This window comes from Mytilus edulis, chromosome 7 (assembly GCF_963676685.1).
Source record: "Mytilus edulis chromosome 7, xbMytEdul2.2, whole genome shotgun sequence".
NCBI classification, from domain to species: domain Eukaryota; kingdom Metazoa; phylum Mollusca; class Bivalvia; order Mytilida; family Mytilidae; genus Mytilus; species Mytilus edulis.
This window is the reverse complement of record NC_092350.1, coordinates 14,822,725-14,844,716: the sequence shown is the minus strand read 5'-3', so window position 1 is coordinate 14,844,716 and position 21,992 is coordinate 14,822,725. Positions and strand designations below refer to the sequence as shown.

The window sequence follows — 21,992 nt, the reverse complement described above, 5'->3', positions numbered from 1 at the left end:
AAATAATGGTCACAAAAGAAGCAATATAATATACAGGAACGCGAATGTTATTCCTTCGACTAGTATTCAATAAAGGTTTATGATAAAAACTGCCAAGGAATTTTCCACTAATGTATTTCTGGACTAATAAATCATTTATTAATTATCATATACATCCAACAAATGGACATAAATATGGATGCTCAAAGTAGGTCAACAAACTATCTCATCTGATTGGAGGGGCTAAAGGACTTTTTTAGGAACTCAAGATCGAGCTGTATAATTTGTGTGATAAAATCAGGATAGCCCATAAAATAATCGGTAATTGGTATTATTTTTTTTGGAAAATCAGGTCGAAACCGCCTTTACTTTTTTGAAATGACGTAATACATGATGTATTTATAATCACTATGAAGGAATATTATGCATATAAGATATAAACTAGAGTATCAAATTCATTTATTTTTATATTTTTATTTTACCCATTTTACCATTAATGCATGCTTTATAAAACCATGGCAAAAGCCTGGGCCAAAAAAAACACTTTTCCCTAACATTTGTTTATGAAAAATAAAAACAAAAATGTATATATAACAGGGGGGTAGGAGGGGTCCTGATCCTGAAAATCCTGGACTTAAAAAAATGAAATCCTGAGGTCCTGAATTTAATTAAATTTAAATCCCGACATCCCAAAATTCAAAAAAAAGAATTCTCAGATCTCGAAATCCCGAACTTAAAATCACCGATCTAGGAGTCCTGATAAAGGTCCTATCCCCCGTCATAAAATGTGAGTTGGTCCCTATCAAAAGGTTAAGAAATACAACATCTGTAAATCCATTTGGACTTATTGAATGTTACAATGATGTATGTATTCTACATAATATACAAAAATAGTTTTCTCCATTGAGGCAGTTTTTTCAAACAGGAGGGATAAGTAATATTAAATATTTCAACTTCTGTTTTCTTCCTAACATAAATACTCCCCTACGTCAGATCAGGCTAAATTATGCATAAGATCTAAGGTATTAAAAAAATTTATGGATAATCTTATACCTATACTCCCCTTTCCCACCATTCAGTTTCCATTCATTAAACTATCGTGTTGGGTAAATCACTGTGTATAAAGCTAAAAAAAAAATTCACACAAATAAAACGTAAAAATAGATATTAAATTAAAATCTACAACAATTGTTTACACATGATTAACATAAAGATATATATACACACACACTATCATTATGTAAGCTTAAAATAAACTTGGGAACATAATGCAGTACAATTGATACCCTGCTGTTAAATTCATATTTAAAAAAAAATATCGTAAAGATCTTTTTGGAGTAGTAATGCAGAAACATGTTCCAAGAGTCACTGAAACTATTTCCTGATTTCTTAAACTTACACATATACATATTCTTAAACCAAATAAACATATCTTTTTCTCAAAGAATAATGCATAAACTTTCCATAAATACAATATAAATAAATGAGAATGTTATTCCAGTGTAATGTTTCTGGTCAATTATTATACATGATTCTGGCAGTGTAAAAATAAACTCAGTAAAACAAATGCTACACAACAGATATTACAATTAATTAATTAAAGCTGAACATATATCTGGGACTTTGTAGCAATTAAACAAATGATATTAAAGCACTCAATTTTGAAACTTGTATCAACATTTTAATACTCTGCAAATGATTAAAATGTTAGAAAATGAAGGGCCTTTTTTTAATACTTAACAAAATGACATTAAAGCAAATTCAAATGTATCAAAAGTTTATGATATGAATAAAATGTCAGCAAATTAATAACGACTAGTTACATGTACAATCAAATTTGATTTGGTGTAACAAATTAAAAAAAGTTATAGTACACATATGTACAATTTTCTTCTATTTTTCAAACAATACAATCTGATTGAAATACAGGTCATGTGTCCATGGTCAGCTTACAAGGATCTAAATACCACCAGTTCTACTTTCTGTTTTAAAAGACCTTTTAGGATCCTATGGTTTGTCATAATTATTATACATACCATCAAATAAATGAAAGCATAAGTTTCATTGGCCGATGTTATAATTACTGGAACAAAAAAGTTTCCGGTACTCAGATCCTTCTAACCATAATGTTGACACATGATCTGATGTGGGTTTCACCAAGAAACTTACGACTAAGAATGATCACTAGTATAATGAATTGTTCAAGACTTAAGATCAATCTTAGTCAGAAGTATTTTGTGAAATTGACTTCTGTATTTTAATCAAATTGCAAACAATATAAAGTCCATTTTATTAATTCTCTACCATTCTTACTTGGGACTTTTGAGGATCACAAGTAATAAAAAGCAATCAAACTATAATATAAAACCTTTTACCAATGATAAATACTCTGTTTAAATAATACAATGTACATTATATAAAACCTTTTACCAGTGATAAATACTCTGTTTAAATAATACAATGTACATTATATAAAATAACAAAATACTTATAATCAAACAGACATAAGCTGCTAATATGAGTTTTTTTTTTTTTTTTTTTTTTTTTTTTATAAATTTTCTTATATTTCAAATGGTAGGAAGTTAATAATCATCCAAACTCTTTGCTAATTTTAGGCCAAAAAACTTAATTGTTACAAATTGGTATTGCAACCATGAGACTGTTTTATCTTCAGAGTAGAATACAAAATCAATAGATCGAAATGGGTACTTTCTTTTGCACTTTATTTTTCTATCTATTAATGCCTGGAAACAAACAGGAGCAGGAACATTATTATGTTTTTATTGAACATATAATACTGAAATACATTAAGCAACATATTCGGTATAGCTGCCTTAAAGATGCATCAGTCTTCCTTACTGACAGAAAAAGAAAAAAAAACAACCAAATAAATATTTTCTGAATATTGAGACCCTACAGTATATATTTAGAAATATAGTAATATTTATACTTTCAAATAGTGAATACAGAATAAGAAAATAAAACCTCAACATAGTTAGTATTTTAACTTAACAAACTTATCAAACTTAAATGACTGAATTTAAAATAACATACAACTGAACACATAGTTCTTCACTTCCATAATAGCCTGTAACTTATTACTGTAATGGATTTCTAATTATACAAATCATAATAGTATTACGTTATGAATTTCAGTACCATCACAGCAATTAAGAGAAAAGGCATTACAATACCTATAGCACCTTGAGCAAATCAAAACTGTTTGTTTTTTTCACAGGTTATCTCCCTTACACCACTCTCCATTCTGATGGGACTGTTAAAGACAGGAAGTCTATGTGGATTATCACAACTATGTCACCTGTATAGAACATTACACTTTATCTTTCTCATCTGGAAACAATTCCTTTTTTAATCTGAAGTAGGCCTCTAATCGACAAACAGCATACTCCTGGAAAAGAATGATGTCTGCATGTTAATTTAGGTTATCAAATTTACTTACCATATGTCATATTGTGGGTTCGTTATTATTGTTGGCTACCAATCTGGGTAGATTTTATGGGTACAGGGAAACAACAAATTTAAATGTTAAATGAATAACAAATGTTTCACAGAAATATATGCTGCCTAAAGCAAAATGTATATGAAGATATATAACAGATGAAAAATAGGTGCTTATAATAATAACAGACATTAGTTTTCTCATTTAAATGATTTTACATTTGTCATTCCAGTGTCTGTGCCACATGGGTTTTCTTCATTGTGGAAGGCCTTACCATGACCTATAGTTGCTTACTTTGTTTGGTCTCTCATGAGGAGTTGTCTCATTGGCTTTCATACCAATAAATGGTGGTCTCTCATGAGGAGATGTCTCATTGGCTTTCATACCAATAAATGGTATGACTAAAACAAGGATCACACATTTTTTTTCAACAAATTTTGGTAGTCTTCATTGAAAAGATTAGGTTTACCATTCAATACAAATGGACATTTTTATTTGTATAACAGAAAAAGAATGGCAAACAAAAAATTAAACAAAAAGGACAATTATAACACCTATCATCCTTAATGAAATAACTAAAATTATTTCTGTACTATTATAATCATTATTATTCATGAAATCAATCCTTGATGCCATTTGGTAATTGGGATTACAGATTAGGACTTGTCTGGCAAATATGACCAGTTCCAGACCCTTGGACTATCAGTGACTGTTGGTCCAAGGCCAAACACAATAAGCAATTTGCACGATTAACATTAAACTCACCAAATATCCAAACTGAATATCTGACTTGTCTCTCTGGACGATTGACCAGACTAACCACATTAGATGTGAAGCTAAGGCACATGTATTAGCCTCTCTGTATAGGGTCTCTAGTACTTCATCTGTACAAGCCTCATTCTTAGCATCTAAGTAGGCCCTGAAGAAATGGAACTGAAAAAAACAAAATCCAAAATAAAATAAATAATATAAGTATCTATATGCTATATGTGATTATAATGTCTCAACATAAATACAGTGGTTTATCATTCTTGTCAGTGGCGGACCAGAAGTTTTCATAAGGGGGCGCTCCAGTGATTCCCTATATTATCAACTCCTGGATCGGCCATAATGTTTTACTAGTTAGAAAATTCAAATCTAATTTTTTTAAATAACATGTACCGGAATGATATATAAAAGCATGCTTTGAAACAATGCAAGAATGGATAAAGCCTCTGCAACATAATTTAAATTTTTCTTTTGATTTAATCAAAGAAATGGTTGTTTTTAATCTCCCCCTTTTTCTTTAATGTACAGGTCAATAAATCAATAGATTTTATAAGAAGGACAACGTTGACCATAGAATAGATAAATCATGGCTAAATAATCAATAATTAGCAAAAAATATGGCACTGATTTCCACATTTGATTTATAATGTTGTTTTTTTCAAATCATAACTTTTTTTTTTTTTTTTTTTTTTTTTATAGATGGCCAAATTTGAAGGACATTCATACTAATTATCAGCATAAGAGAGGTAATTTAGTCAAAAGCTAAATAGTTTTATTTAGAGTTCCCAACATTTAGAGGATTTCCTAATTATCATAAGCAAGGATATACCAATAGGCCATACAGACATACAATTACCTATACTATTTCAAAGATTTATGTATAAGGGTATCTATCTAATTTATTCATCTTTTTCAGGCATGGATGTAGGCAAGAGCATGTATCCTTTAAAAAAGTTATCAAAATATGTAATAAAGATAAAGTATATCAAATTGTGTAACAAAATAAGGACCTCTAATTCCTAATTCTCAAGAAAACTGCTCCCTTATATTAAATCCTGGAACTATGCCTGCTTTTTATTGATTGAATATCAGCCATAGATTAATCTATACTAATATAGACTGGCCAACATTGTACTTTGAAGAATGATAATCCACTGTACTAGAGACTATGTGGGGGATAGGGATTTCTCTGACGGTCTCCTGAAAACATAACTGATACTCACTTGCTGTTGTTTAGATGGGTAAGAGTCTTCATGGTAAGAATAATAAGGCATTTCTTGTTCACTTTGATAGTCTAAGCACCACTCACAAAAGTGATTACCAAAATCAAACCCTCTGAAAACAATAAATAAAGATATACCATTAATTATGGAGTCTAAGCGGAGATGCCTTGTTATAGTCACTGGAATGAGTATCTAGCACTTTATATGCTGACCAAATATTGGTGATCAACATAAATTATATTTAAACTAAATGAAATATTAAAATGAAATGTTAAAAAATTTCAAGTGGAATTTTAAACAAACTGATTACAAATGGTGTAGTTGCCGAATAAGAATTTTAGTAGTTGCCAAACAAATTTCAGATTTTTTGTGTGTTAAAAATGAAACCATTTTCACTAAATGAGGTCAATAATTTTTGCATTGTCAGAGTTAAGAACCTTAGTCTTTTATTAAAACCCTCCTTTCCCAAACCCAAACCCCAGAAAAATAATTGTTAGGTTTGGTTTTTGCATATATATTTTAACTACACTAAATTTGATGGAGGTTGGAAATGAATGTTGTTAGACTTTGTGAAGATGTGCTGAGTGTTACATAAGTATAAGAATTTAGTAAAGCATTGCATTAGAAGAAAGAGCTACAATGTTATGCAAAAGACCTTATTTAGAACATAGAGTTCTTTTATTTGACAGGCTTGAGATAAAATTAAATAAACTACTTAGACCAATCAGACACCTGAGCCCCAATTACAGTACTAGTTTATAAGAACTGTAAATTCAGAAATTATTGGCTGCATTTATTATTGTAATTTTTTTTTTAACAAAAGACACAAATGTAAGCTTAAATGTTACAATTTCAGGAAAAGATGCATACAATTTATGCTATCAAAATCAATTTTTTCTACAATGTTTGCAATACTAAAATCATTGCAATAATTTCTGAATTTAAAATATCTACATATCAACACAATGTGCACTACGCTATAATTCTATATATATATGACTAAGTAATTGTGGATTCATTAATTATCTTGGGTATAAATTTTCATGGAGTGAAGAAAACCTGCATTTTTTGTGGCTATTTGATTTTGTGGTTTTGCCAAATTCTGTATATATATAAGACATAAGGGTTGTTATTCATTGAACATTTAATTTCATGGTTCACCTGTAAAAAGGGTAGTAATATCAGTCAATTTTTTTAACCTCTCAAAGAAAGTGTACATTTTATCGTCATGCATCAAAAATTAACGTTATCCTCATTTGACAAGAATTTGTACAGTTATTTGTCATGAAGATACCACCCATTACTACCCTCCAGTAACAATTTTTAGTTATTTGTCATTACTACCCTCCAGTAACAATGAAATCCCTGAAAATTGGTATCCCCTGATTAATAATGAATCCAGTATCGTAATCAACAGCAAACATAATGCTGCATACAATCAATCATTAAAGAAAGTAGACCTCAGTGAAGTAAGATTAAGACTTTAAATCACTACAATGTTTGTGATAGGCAGTTTCATCATAGCTGTTAAAGCATTCATATGAAACAGTATGATGATACTCAGTGGTAGCTTGAAGCTTAGAATGAATATGCCTGTACAAACATACATGCAGCAGTGACTTTTAAAAATTATACCCATAAGCCTAACGTAACGGTACCCAAATTGCAACGAGTACCCAAATTGCACCTATTTAGCAAAAATAGCAGCGGAAATCTTACAAGATCTCCTAGAGACTAAACAATTTGTATTTTTATGATTTGATACTATACATGTCTTTCAAAATAGGTAAATATATTTAGATATGTACAAAACGTTCACAGTATTTATCAACAGATGAAGTGTTTACTGAACTAGAGGCTCTAAAGAGCCTGTGTCGCTCACCTTGGTCAACAAAGGACACAGATGGATTCATGACAAAATTGTGTTTTGGTAATGGTGATGTGTTTTTAGATTTTACTTTACTTAACATTCTTGCTGCTTACAATTATCTCTATCTATAATGAACTTGGCTCAGTAGTTTCAGTGGAAAATATTTGTGAAAATCTACAAATTTTATGAAAATTGTTAAAAATTGACTATGAAGCGCAATAACTCCTTAGGGGGTCAATTGACCATTTTGGTTGTGTTGACTTATTTTTAGGTCTTACTTTGCTGAACAGTATTGCTGTTTACAGTTTATCTCAATCTATTATAGTATTCAAGGTAATAACCAAAAACAGCAAACTTTCCTTAAAATTACCAATTCAGGGGCAGCAACCTAACAGCAGGTTGTCGGTTTCATCTGAAAATATCAGGGTTAATAGATCTTGACCTGATAAACAATTTTACATCATGTTAGATTTGCTCTAAATGCTTTGGTTTTTGAGGTATAAGCCAAAAACTGCATTTTACCCCTATGTTCTATTTTTAGCCATGGTGGCCATATTTGTTGGTTGGCCGAGTTACCAGACACATTTTTAAAACTAGATACCCCAATGATTATTATGGCCAAGTTTGGTTTAATTTGGCCCAGTAGTTTCAGAGGAGAAGATTTTTCTAAAAGATAATCAAGATTTACAAAAAATGGTTAAAAATTGACTATAAAGGGCAATAACTCCTAAACGGGTCAACTGACCATTTCGGTCATGTTGACTTGTTTGTAAATCTTACTTTGCTGAACATTATTGCTGTTTACAGTTTATCTCTATCTATAATAATATTCAAGATAATAACCAAAAAAAGCAAAATTTCCTTAAAATGACCAATTCAGGGGCAGCAACCCAACAACGGGTTGCCCAATTCATCTGAAAATTTCAGAACAGATAGATCTTGACCTGATAAACAATTTTACCCATATTAGATTTGCTCTAAATGCTTTGGTTTTTGAGTTATAAGCCAAAAACTGCATTTTACCCCTATGTTCTATTTTTAGCCATGGTGGCCATCTTGGTTGGTTGGCCGGGTCACCGGACACATTTTTTAAACTAGATACCCCAATGATGATTGTGGCCAGGTTTGGTTTAATTTGGCCCAGTAGTTTCAGAGGAGAAGATTTTTGTAAAAGTTAACAACGACGACGGACGAAGGACGACGACGGATGACGGACGACGGACGCAAAGTGATGGGAAAAGCTCACTTGGCCCTTCGGGCCAAGTGAGCTAAAAAGCAAAATGTACTGAAACGTCGCATCAAAACGTCATCTTTTTTAAATTAGAAAATACAATATGTTTCAAGTATTCATTTCTTAAAAAAAAAGAGTAATCATGGACAAATATCCAATTGTTCAAAATTGAAAAAAATGAACAAAAGCTCTGTTATTCGACTTTTGACGATGCGAATTTAAGCATGGATGCAATTTGGGTACTCCTCATTACAGAATCATTGATGATTTTGAGGTTAGTTCAGACCAATTTTTCTATGATTCCATATGAATTGAAAATCAAATTGGTGTATCTATATAGTAAAGAAGGATACGGCTACAAAATAAACACAAAATGGAAACTTTTGTCTTAATCATAAACTAGAGGCTCTAAAGAGCCTGTGTCGCTCACCTTGGTCTATGTGCATATTAAACAAAGGACACAAATGGATTCATGACAAAATTGTATTTTGGTGATGCTGATGTGTTTGAAGTTCTTACTTTACTGAACGTTCTTGCTTCTTACAATTATATCTATAATGAACTTTGCCCATTAGTAACAGAGAACTATATTTGGTAAAAATTTACATAAATTTACCAAATTAATGAAAATTGTTAAAAATTGACTATAAAGGGCAATAACTCCTTAAGGGGTCAATTGACCATTTAGGTCATGTTGACTTATTTGTAGATCTTACTTTGCTGAACATTATTGCTGTTTACAGTTTATCGCTATCTATAATAGGATTCAAGATAACCAAAAACAGCAAAATTTCTTTAAAAATTACCAATTGGAGGGCAGCAACCCAACAACCAGTTGTCCAATTCATCTGAAAAATTCAGGGCAGATAGATATTGACTTGATGAACAATTTAACTTCTTGTCAGATTTGCTCTAGATGCTTTGGTTTCATAGTTATAAGCCAAAAACTGCATTTTACCCCTATGTTCTATTTTTAGCTGTGGCGGCCATCTTGGTTGAATGGCCAGGTCATCGGACACATTTTTCAAACTAGATACCCCAAAGATGATTGTGGCCTAGTAGTTTCAGTGGAGATTTTGTAAAAGATTACTTAGATTTATGAAAAATGGTTAAAGATTGACTATAAAGGGCAATAACTCCTAAAGGGGTCAACTGACCATTTTGGTCATGATGACTTATTTGTAGATCTTACTTTGCTGAACATTATTCCTGTTTACAATTTATCTCTATCTATAATAATATTCAAGATAATAACCAAAAACAGCAAAATTTCCTCAAAATTACCAACTCAGGGGCAGCAACCCAACAACCAATTGACCGATTCATCTGAAAATTTCAGGGCAGATAGATCTTGACCTGATAAACATTTTTATCCCATGTCAGATTTCCTCAAAATGCTTTGGTTTTTGAGTAATAAGCCAAAAACTGCATTTTACTCCTATGTTTTATTTTTAGCGGTGGCGGCCATCTTGGTTGGTTGACCAGGTCACGCCACACATTTTTTAAACTAGATACCCCAAAGATGATTGTGGCCAAGTTTGGATTAATTTGGCCCAGTAGTTTCAGAGGAGAAGATTTTTGTAAAAGATTACTTTAACTTACGAAAAATGGTTAAAAATTTACTATAAAGGGCAATAACTCCTAAACAGGTCAACTGACCATTTTGGTCATGTTGACTTATTTGTAGATCTTACTTTGCTGAACATTATTGCTGTTTACAGTTTATCTCTATCTATAATAATATTCAAGATAATAACCAAAAACAGCAAAATTTCCTCAAAATTACCAATTCAGGGGCAGCAACCCAACAACTGATTGACCGATTCATCTGAAAATTTCAGGGCAGATAGATCTTGACCTGATAAACATTTTTATCCCATGTCAGATTTCCTCAAAATGCTTTGGTTTTTGAGTTATAAGCCAAAAACTGCATTTTACCCCTTTGTTCTATTTTTAGCCGTGGCGGCCATCTTGGTTGGTTGACCAGGTCATGCCACACATTTTTTAAACTAGATACCCCAAAGATGATTGTGGCCAAGTTTGGATTAATTTAGCCCAGTAGTTTCAGAGGAGAAGATTTTTGTAAAAGATTACTTTAATTAACGAAAAATGGTTAAAAATTGACTATAAAGGGCAATAACTCCTAAACGGGTCAACTGACCATTTTGGTCATGTTGACTTATTTGTAGATCTTACTTTGCTGAACATTATTGCTGTTTACAGTTTATCTCTATCTATAATAATATTCAAGATAATAACCAAAAACAGCAAAATTTCCTCAAAATTACCAATTCAGGGGCAGCAACCCAACAACCGATTGACCGATTCATCTGAAAATTTCAGGGCAGATAGATCTTGACCTGATAAACATTTTTACCCCTGTCAGATTTGCTCTAAATGCTTTGGTTTTTGAGTTATAAGCCAAAAACTGCATTTTACCCCTATGTTCTATTTTTAGCCGTGGCGGCCATCTTGGTTGGTTGACCGGGTCACGCCACACATTTTTTAAACTAGATACCCCAATGATGATTGTGGCCAAGTTTGGTTTGATTTGGCCCAGTAGTTTCAGAGGAGAAGATTTTTGTAAAAGTTAACGACGACGGACGACGACGACGACGACGACGACGGACGACGGACGACGGACGACGGACGACGGACGCCGGACGCCAAGTGATGAGAAAAGCTCACTTGGCCCTTCGGGCCAGGTGAGCTAAAAAACGTAGTTGAAAAAACTGTCAAAATAGGTGCAATTTGGGTACTGTCACGTTAGGCTTACCTTCTTTAATCAAGATATATAAAATAGATCCCTCTCAGAACATACCTATAGTTATAACTACAATACTCAAGATCTATGACAGTCAGCTGTTTTTCTGGGTCTTTACAATCTTTCATATATAAAAGGTTCCCTGAAAAAGAAAAGTCTAAAATTAGTATACCTGTCAGATTCATATTAAAATGAGTATACCTGTCAGATTCATATTAAAATTAGTATACCTGTCAGATTCATATTAAAATGAGTATACCTGTCAGATTCATATTAAAATTAGTATACCTGTCAGATTCATATTAAAATGAGTACACCTGTCAGATTCATATTAAAATGAGTATACATGTCAGATTCATATTCATTCATCTATTTTCTAAGCACACAGACTTCAGTAGTTTTCTTAATTGGTTACATGCAAGCAGACATTCTGGAAAAAAACTTATTAAAATGTTGCATGCTTCCAAAACAATGTCTCATTATAAAAACAATTACCGGTAGTTCTGCATCATCTATAGCCTTTGTCCTTCTGGATGATATTGGACAGGAAGGGTGGTAAATGGCTCCCAACGTTCATTAAGACTTCAGGAAATTTTAACATGCCAAAAACCCTGTACACTAGAACACTAGTATCTTTAATTTTCTTGTGAAGCTTAACGCAAATAAAACTTTGCATTTACAACCCCACTTTACATCCAATTGAAATTTTTATAATTAGCATTGACAGACTGTTACATTTGCTTGTTAAACTTCAAAATGAATAACTGAACATAATTTTTTAACTTGGTATTAAGTTTTTTTTGTACAGGGGCGGATCCAGCAATTTTTAAAGGGGGTGTCCCAACCCAGGATAAAGGGAGGTCAAACTATGTGTCCCCATTCAAATGCATTGATTGTCAAACAAAAACGGGGTCCAACCCTTGGAGTACCCCTCTGGATCTTCCACTGTTGTACAAATGGTGAAACAGAACACAGTATCATAATAACATAAAACACGAAATTATTTAATTTGTTTTTATTTTAACATGCATGTTCTGTTCTTTCTAACAAGTCTATCTTATTACTGGCACTTAGACTAAGACGAATTAAACGTCATGTCTTTCATTATTCATGGAACTAGCAGGAGTTGGGTAATTCAATTAAAAGCTTGGCTTATCTAAAAAAATCTACAACAATCTATATTTAATGATTTTCTGTGGCTGTTGTCATTTGTTTTATTACAAGGAAAATCGGATCTATAAATGAATGTATATAAGTTTTCATTATATACCAATAACATGACACATGTTACACCATAACAATCAATGAAGCAATGTAATTCTATTAGTCATATAACAAATCTTCATGTTCATTTATATAGGAATGAGTGTCAACCTCTTGCTCAAAATATTTCACTTTAAACATAGGTCACATATATTGTGGATTCATGATTTTCATGGGTTCCAGTTTTGTTGGATTAATGAAAAAATTGCAATTTCCTGGATATTTGATTCATGGTTTTCCAAAAGTATGCATTTAATCATACATAAACTTGATATTAGATGAATATTTGAATATTATAAGAGGTTTGTTTCCCTGTACACACAAAATCCATGAAAATGGGTATCCATTGAAAAATAATCAATCAACAGTATCATATAAACTGATAAAATTTGAGGAAAGAAACAATTTCTGGTCAGTTATAATTACTGCATAAGCTTTCACCTTCTTGTAAATCATTGTGTGAAAATACAACTGGTGATTTCAAGTCTTCAATCTTCTTCCTGCAGAAAATAAATATAATAAGGGTTATATTATGAATGGCAATGGTAACTAGAGGCTCTAAAGAGCCTGTGTCGCTCACCTTGGTCTATGTGCATATTAAACAAAGGACACAATTGGATTCATGACAAAATTGTATTTTGGTGATGGTGATGTGTTTGAAGTTCTTACTTTACTGAACGATTTTGCTTCTTTCAATTATATCTATAATGAACTTTGCCCATTAGTAACAGAGAACTATATTTGGTAAAAATTTACATATATTTACCAAATTAATGAAAATTGTTAAAAATTGACTATAAAGGGCAATAACTCCTTAAGGGGTCAATTGACCATTTTGGTCATGTTGACTTATTTGTAGATCTTACTTTGCTGAACATTATTGCTGTTTACAGTTTATCGCTATCTATAATAGTATTCAAGATAACCAAAAACGGCAAAATTTCTTTAAAAATTACCAATTGGAGGGCAGCAACCCAACAACCAGTTGTCCAATTCATCTGAAAAATTCAGGGCAGATAGATATTGACTTAATTAACAATTTAACTTCTTGTCAGATTTGCTCTAGATGCTTTGAATTCATAGTTATAAGCCAAAAACTGCATTTTACCCCTATGTTCTATTTTTAGCCGTGGCGGCCATCTTGGTTGAATGGCCAGGTCATCGGACACATTTTTCAAACTAGATACCCCAAATATGATTGTGGTCTAGTAGTTTCAGTGGAGATTTTGTAAAAGATTACTTAGATTTATGAAAAATGGTTAAAGATTGACTATAAAGGGCAATAACTCCTAAAGGGGTCAACTGACTATTTTGGTCATGTTGACTTATTTGTAGATCTTACTTTGCTGAACATTATTGCTGTTTACAATTTATCTCTATCTATAATAATATTCAAGATAATAACCAAAAACAGCAAAATTTCCTCAAAATTACCAATTCAGGGGCAGCAACCCAACAACCAATTGACCGATTCATCTGAAAATTTCAGGGCAGATAGATCTTGACCTGATAAACATTTTTATCCCATGTCAGATTTCCTCAAAATGCTTTGGTTTTTGAGTTATAAGCCAAAAACTGCATTTTACCCCTATGTTCTATTTTTAGCCGTGGCGGCCATCTTGGTTGGTTGACCAGGTCACGCCACACATTTTTTAAACTAGATACCCCAAAGATGATTGTGGCCAAGTTTGGATTAATTTGGCCCAGTAGTTTCAGAGGAGAAGATTTTTGTAAAAGATTAATTTAATTTATGAAAAATGGTTAAAATTGACTATAAAGGGCAATAACTCCTAAACGGGTCAACTGACCATTTTGGTCATGTTGACTTATTTGTAGATCTTACTTTGCTGAACATTATTGCTGTTTACAGTTTATCTCTATCTATAATAATATTCAAGATAATAACCGAAAACAGCAAAATTTCCTCAAAATTACCAATTCAGGGGCAGCAACCCAACAACCGATTGACTGATTCATCTGAAAATTTCAGGGCAGATAGATCTTGACCTGATAAACATTTTTATCCCGTCAGATTTGCTCAAAATGCTTTGGTTTTTGAGTTATAAGCCAAAAACTGCATTTTACCCCTTTGTTCTATTTTTAGCCGTGGCGGCCATCTTGGTTGGTTGACCAGGTCACGCCACACATTTTTTAAACTAGATACCCCAAAGATGATTGTGGCCAAGTTTGGATTAATTTGGCCCAGTAGTTTCAGAGGAGAAGATTTTTGTAAAAGATTACTTTAATTAACGAAAAATGGTTAAAAATTGACTATAAAGGGCAATAACTCCTAAACGGGTCAACTGACCATTTTGGTCATGTTGACTTATTTGTAGATCTTACTTTGCTGAACATTATTGCTGTTTACAGTTTATCTCTATCTATAATAATATTCAAGATAATAACCAAAAACAGCAAAATTTCCTCAAAATTACCAATTCAGGGGCAGCAACCCAACAACCGATTGACCGATTCATCTGAAAATTTCAGGGCAGATAGATCTTGACCTGATAAACATTTTTACCCCATGTCAGATTTGCTCTAAATGCTTTGGTTTTTGAGTTATAAGCCAAAAACTGCATTTTATCCCTATGTTCTATTTGTAGCCGTGGCGGCCATCTTGGTTGGTTGACCGGGTCACGCCACACATTTTTTAAACTAGATACCCCAATGATGATTGTGGCCAAGTTTGGTTTGATTTGGCCCAGTAGTTTCAGAGGAGAAGATTTTTGTAAAAGTTAACGACGACGGACGACGACGACGACGACGGACGACGGACGACGGACGACGACGGACGACGGACGCCAAGTGATGGGAAAAGCTCACTTGGCCCTTCGGGCCAGGTGAGCTAAAAATGAGGTAGTCTAATTTGTTTTGATGGTGTTATGGATTAAAATGTGCAATTTCAACTCATCCTACTAATTAAGAAACAAAAACTATTCAAATTTTAAAAATAAACATGTCTAGGTTTCTGAAAATGTTTAATTTCACTAGTAACCATGACAACAAAAGTAAAACAATAAATTTAAAATGAACTTTTGAAGTATTCATGTTAATTGTGCTATTTGAATAGATTTTTTAGATTTATTCTACTTTCATCCTGTTCCTAGTTTGATGGTAACGACTAGTCATCATTTTAATAGCACTGTTTATTTATCTAAACTTTTTTTTTCTAATTTTCTAATGAATATAACAATGATAAAAAAGGTAATTGTAAGTGATGTACAAATTCAGGTTGAGAGAAGATGGTTGATAGCAATGTAGCATTTACAATCAAAATCACTTGATATTAAAAAAAAATTAAGATGCAATATGATTAACAATCAAATGAGACAACTTGAATTATCCTGAGAATAAAGAAGAAGATGTTACTCTGTTACAGGCTTCAACAATGAGCAAAACTCATACAGTACAGCAAGCTATATGTTTTTTTTGGTTTTTTTTTTGTGTGTGACATTTTCTGCTTTTCTTGTTACACTTTAATTTAAACTCTGATTAAGTGAAAATTTTGATCATTTACTGAATAGATTAACAAATGACGGCTACTGGTCCAATGTCCGTGTAATACATCACACTGGTGGCCCTCTATTTGAAGAAGAAGGATTCGAACTGCACCTCTATTGGCAGTAAACCAATCTTTTGGTACATGTATCCCTGTCCCTGGAAAGACAGTATTTCCTAGCAAATTGTCTACTAACATGACTAAAGTAATATATCATATTAAAGAAAAAAGTGTGAATTTTAAATCGACACTGTACTCCATCACCTTGTTTTCAAAATATTTTGTTGTTTACAATTTATTAAAATGGGTCAAATCTTAAAATAGGGCCAACCTTACTTTTAATGTATACATTTAAAGTTGGTCAGGTCATTATACCTTCTATCTAAGTTGCATAATAACATACATGTACAACAATGCCCTTTAAATACAATTCTTTCAAATAAAAGTTCGTTGACACTATACAACTCAAATAGACATGTATATGTTTATGTCAGTTTAATGGAACATTATAACATTTTTACTTTCGTAAACTTCTTTTAGTTTTTCCATTTTCCATTTTTTTTTTTATTACTTTAATATTTATCCATTGTAAAACTGATTATTCCTATATTTGTGTTACTTGCTTACTTCATTATACCATTAAACATGTTAAATAAATACTCCAAGATAATTAAGTGTACCTAAGTTCATGAAGTTATAGCCTAAGGATTTGGTAAATAGAGACACGATCAGTGAACAGTAAAATATTACTTTTTGAAAGAAAATAAGATAATTATAGATTCATAAAGTTTGGAATAAAAGGAAACAAAAACTTCTGTAATGTTTGCTTTTTGTCAAGGGGCATAACTCTAGAATGGTAAAAGTGATGCCACTGAAATTCATACTGATTTGTGTCTTGTGGTAATTAGCATTCTGTGTAAATTTCATAATATTTAATTGAGAGAAACTTAAGTCAAAGAACAGAAGGAAAAAAAATCAGCAATTTTTCAATTTGTAAAGGGGGCATTACTCTAGATCTCATCAAAATTCAAACTTGATCTGTATTTTGTGGTAATAAGCAATATGTTTCAAGACATTTGGTTGAGGCAAAACGAAAATAAGGAGAAATATTACCTAGAGTGCTTCAGATTCTATTCAAATTATAATGGTTTCTTTTAAGAATACTTACAATAACCATGATAACTCTGCATCTAAATCGTAGGATGTTATCTTTTGTATGTTAGGATCAGTATCATCTGGTCGGGTGTTGTTCTTAGCTTCAGCTAACCAACTAAATTACAAATCATAAAATGGTTTACAAATAATCAACTATCATAGCTTCTGCTAACCAACTACTTAACAAATCATTACAGGGTTTACAACTAACCAACAATTATCAATCAATGTATATTTGCTGCTGACACAGGATGAGTCAAAGACATGCTTAACTTCTGCTTTCTTTTTGGCTTACATATTCTTTAAGAACTTAAATTGTTCTCATTAATATTCTTTTTTTTATCTCACTGTTTGTATTATATTATGAAAATTGTTGATGTTCACCTTTAGTATGGTAATGGCTGTAATATAACTATACAGATTGATAGACTGATTTAGGAATTAAATCAATACAGTGGAGTTACAGACTTATAGGATTGTAAGTATGATTTATTTTATCACTTTGCACTTTCACATTTTGGCTGAACAGTTTGTTCAAATTTTTGACCAGTTGAACAATTTGATTTAATAAAACAAATTGCAATTGGGGCAAAATTTTGAATGAGTTGCAATTGGTGAATAGCAACACTAACAGTCAAGTCACTGTAAAAGAGTCGTTTTAAACTATAATGTTTATATGCCATTGACTCTAATTCTAAATGTTTAAATTGATGGCAAATATTAGGTTATATCACAATTTTACAAACAACTGAATATGATGAATATAGAAATTTTTAATAGACAATTCCTAAACTTGTTTGCTTTATTTAAAATATTGTACAATGTAGTAAAAACTTATTTTGACCACAACATGCTAGTTTTTTTTATGCATATTTATATTTTTAATGTTTTTACTGCAGGTACATCTGTAGATGTCCGTCTAAAAAGGATAAACGCCTCCATCAAATTATCTATTATCGGTTTAATCTAACAACTACCCCCCTCCCAATGATCAGTTTATATATGAAAGTCAGCAGTACTTACTGTCTAGTGAGTTCTCCCAAAAATCTTGGTTCTTTACATAAAGGCATGTTCAGATTATGAATGACAGCTAGTTTTCTTGCTATCATGCTGGATATCTCTGGTTTGTGTAAATCCTTTCTTGTTAAACTCTTTGTCTATAATAAGCAGATTTTGAAATAAGTACTTAATTCTAAAACATGATTACTTGTTATCAACATCTGCAGTCAGGACTTGCTCTGATCTAAGTATTTCCTGCATCAGAATTTTAACACAACCTTATTATAAATACAGAATATTTTTTGTTTCAATAATTACATTATTACAACTCAGACCCCCCCCCCAAAAAAAAAATCTACCTGAATAAATCTTAGTAACAGATTGATTAAGATTCATTTTTATCAATCTCTCTATTTAACCTAATATATGTGCTTAAATGTGTGTGATAAAGAAATAAAGAAAGCAAAGTTTTACCGGAATATATTCTTCTATTCTTCCATTTGGATACAAGCCATAACATTTTGGTCCCAACTGTTTCTCAGACAGTAAACAAAACACCACTGAGTTCTGAACAAGAAACTTTAAGTCTTTAGCAATGTCTCCATACACTCGCAACAAAACTGTTCGTGGTTCATTGTTTTGAGTTTGTATATTATCAGATAGTTCACAGGTATACAGAAGATTTGTTAATCCACCTCTGAAATAAAATGCACAAAACAAATTTATAAATTATACAATTATCATGCATATATGGTGATACATTGTAGATACAATTATAGTTTAAGTCATTCAATTGTAAAGTGATTACCAATAAAAAGTAAAAGCAAAATTGAAAAAAAAAGATTCCCAAATTAATGCTGAACCTCCATTTTCTACCCATGACATCCATCAAGTCCATGACCATTCCACATTATTGCTATTGTCAACAAATAGTTTTACTTACATTATAGACAGATACAATTTACATATTTTTACCTAAACTAACTAATTTTAGGCAGCTCCATCTGTATTGGCAATTTATCTCAACACAATTTGTGTTTTCTAAGTTGAAAGATAAGTTTCACTCATGGAATGACCCCTTTTTTTAATGATTATTCATTTATAAACAATTAATTTATAATAATCATGATAATAGCGAAAGTTTCCAATGAAATACCTTTTCTCAAACTCAAACATAAGGAAGAAAATGTTATTTTATATACTTCCTTGTAATTAAGTTTATATAAAAATATCGTATCTGAAATTAAATGTTTAAGTTGGGTTTGTACTTAGTGACTGATATAGATGTTACACTAGTGAACTTGTAAAACCACTAATATCAGTAGAAAATTTATTAATAAGGTTATGTCTTTTCTTGATGTTGAAATTCTATCTGAAATACAGCCACCAATATTAGAGTTACTCAGTTTACTTAAAGGTGGCATGATCCGGTTAAGTGAACTTTACAGCCACCAATATTAGAGATACTCAGTTAAATTTAAAGGTGGCATGATCATGTTTAGTGAACTTTACAGCCACCAATATTAGAGATACTCAGTTAAATTTAAAGGTTGCATGATCACGTTAAGTGAACTTACAGCCACCAATATTAGAGTTACTCAGTTAAATTTAAAGGCGGCATGATCACGTTAAGTGAACTTTACAGCCACCAATATTAGAGATACTCAGTTAAATTTAAAGGTGACATGATCATGTTAAGTGAACTTTACAGCCACCAATATTAGAGTTACTTAGATAACTTAGAGGTGACATGGTCTGTTTAAGTGAACTTTACTGTAGCGTACTCTGTTTCTGAAGATATAATGCATGTATCACTTGTAAGTGTTTAACATGTACATGTACACGTGTATGTAAATAAAGATTTTTATCAATATCTTAAAGCATGTACTGTACTCATTAATATTAAGTGCTAACTGTCTTGCAAAAAATATATTAAGAGTCATCATCTCCTCTTGTTATTACACAGATCTAAAAGAAAGTCCTGAGCATTCAAAACAAGAATTTATCTATCTTTGTTCAGAAAATCTATAACTGTGGTATGTTGATGTTAAACATTTTTTCCCCATTAAACTAAACAATATTTGTAGTTTTCTATATTTATTTTTCATAATTTTGTTTAAATCATATATTTCCAGAATTTGCTAGTTAAACATGAACCTACTTTTTTTAATACTTATAATATGTATGCATATTATGATAGCAAAATTAAACATACACGTTTTAAAACATTAAAATAATAAAAAAATATATACAGCATTCATAATAAACAACCAGGAATTACAAGAGATATGAAAACAAAATAGTCTTTTTTTGAAAATTCATTGATTTAAACTGAGACTACTATAACACAGTAGTCTCAGATTTAAAATATTAAATACAGAAGAACCAATTAAGTAATGATATTTCCCCCAATATCATGTATATTGATTTGTATATCTTTTAAATACCATGGTGATATCTTTGTGACAGGTGTTTCATGTTATAGATCAACAATGTTTACTTAATGTACTAATCTGTTTTTGGATATAGCTTGTCAATGTACCTGATAGAAGGGTTCAATGTCTAAAATATTACAATATACATGATATACATGAAAACAATCATGGAACATTTGAATATCATTGACTTCTATCAACTTGACAAGCAGTCTATAATGATCTCTAAAAATATTTTTTTAAGCAAAATTCATTAGTTTAAACATATTTATTTATAGTGGATTGGGAAACAAGTTTTTCAACTTATATAAAATTCATTGCATACATGTATGACATGTTGTTAGTTCCAAATTCTAATTGCACACTTGACGTATAATGTTGTCCATGACCAGAGAAAAATTAGGGGGGGGGGGGGGGTGCATTGTATTTCAATTCAATTATAAAACACCAACATTTGTTTTATTTACAAAATGTATATTTACACATGTTAACACATTGTAATAATTGTGGCATATTGTTTATCACACATTGTAATAAATTAACCTATTTAATTATGATGTCATCTCACCTGATCGCTAAAGAAGAAGCCGATGTATGATGTAAACACGTTAAAAAAAATGAGTCATTCAAGCGGAAATTTATAAACATCGTACGATATAAATATCTTACCCTAATGTGGTGAATATAAAATCTTCTTTCTTGATAGTTGACCACGATCCACCAAGAAATTCACGACACCATTGGTAGCCTTGGTCTTTATGAGTCTGATATAAAATCAATTCTTTATTTTCTCTCTCTAAATGTTCTTCTACGTTCATTTTTTCACACATTCCACCACGCCAAAGTTCACAAACGATATATATGACACGTTGGACTTTATCAATGAACTTAGTCAATATTTGTGGACCATATCTGTAGATAGACATAGCATTAAGATAAGTGGACTTGGATATCTTTACTTGAAGGTTCATTTTTATATCGGTTGAATCTCTAAACTCGATAACGTTGTGTGGTTGTTTTACTCGAAATCTATGTCAATGTTTGTTTACAAGTGTGCGCACAGAGATTTTATACTGTGTATGTTATAAAAATAGACTATCTGGTTCCCTTTAATCTGGATCCTGTCACTTTCCTGTATGAGCGTACTAAAATGGAATTTTGAACTTAGTGATATGAAGTGCCAAGGAACCAGCAATCCCCTGCCGTTACCGGTCAAATCTGGTTTAGTTGAGAACGGTTAAAATCTGTCTTACTGTACAAAGCTTTTTTTAAAATTGTAATCTGTCTGCCGACTGTGATTAAAAAGGCTTAATTTTTGTATGTCTGACACCCCCAAATAAAAT

At 31.5% G+C, this 21,992-nt stretch overlaps 1 protein-coding gene across 3 annotated transcripts in view; it reads right to left on the bottom strand.

Moving 5' to 3' along the window:
• Positions 1 to 313: 313 nt before the first annotated feature.
• Positions 314 to 21,992, bottom strand: part of LOC139530025 (choline/ethanolamine kinase-like) — a 36,650-nt gene continuing 14,971 nt past the window's right edge. For 2 of the 3 annotated variants that reach the window (XM_071326059.1, XM_071326060.1), the window contains 9 exons: positions 21,319 to 21,561; positions 18,689 to 18,911; positions 18,239 to 18,372; positions 17,229 to 17,330; positions 13,000 to 13,058; positions 11,353 to 11,437; positions 5,431 to 5,542; positions 4,205 to 4,372; positions 314 to 3,388 (listed from right to left, as the gene is read on the bottom strand). In XM_071326059.1, coding sequence (XP_071182160.1) covers positions 3,311 to 3,388; positions 4,205 to 4,372; positions 5,431 to 5,542; positions 11,353 to 11,437; positions 13,000 to 13,058; positions 17,229 to 17,330; positions 18,239 to 18,372; positions 18,689 to 18,911; positions 21,319 to 21,561 — 1,204 coding nt within the window. In that variant the 3' untranslated portion in view covers positions 314 to 3,310. Of the gene's footprint in view, positions 3,389 to 4,204; positions 4,373 to 5,430; positions 5,543 to 6,106; positions 7,074 to 11,296; positions 11,438 to 12,999; positions 13,059 to 17,228; positions 17,331 to 18,238; positions 18,373 to 18,688; positions 18,912 to 21,318; positions 21,562 to 21,992 lie in introns of those variants that run through there. The other variant, XM_071326061.1, reaches the window with a different exon arrangement.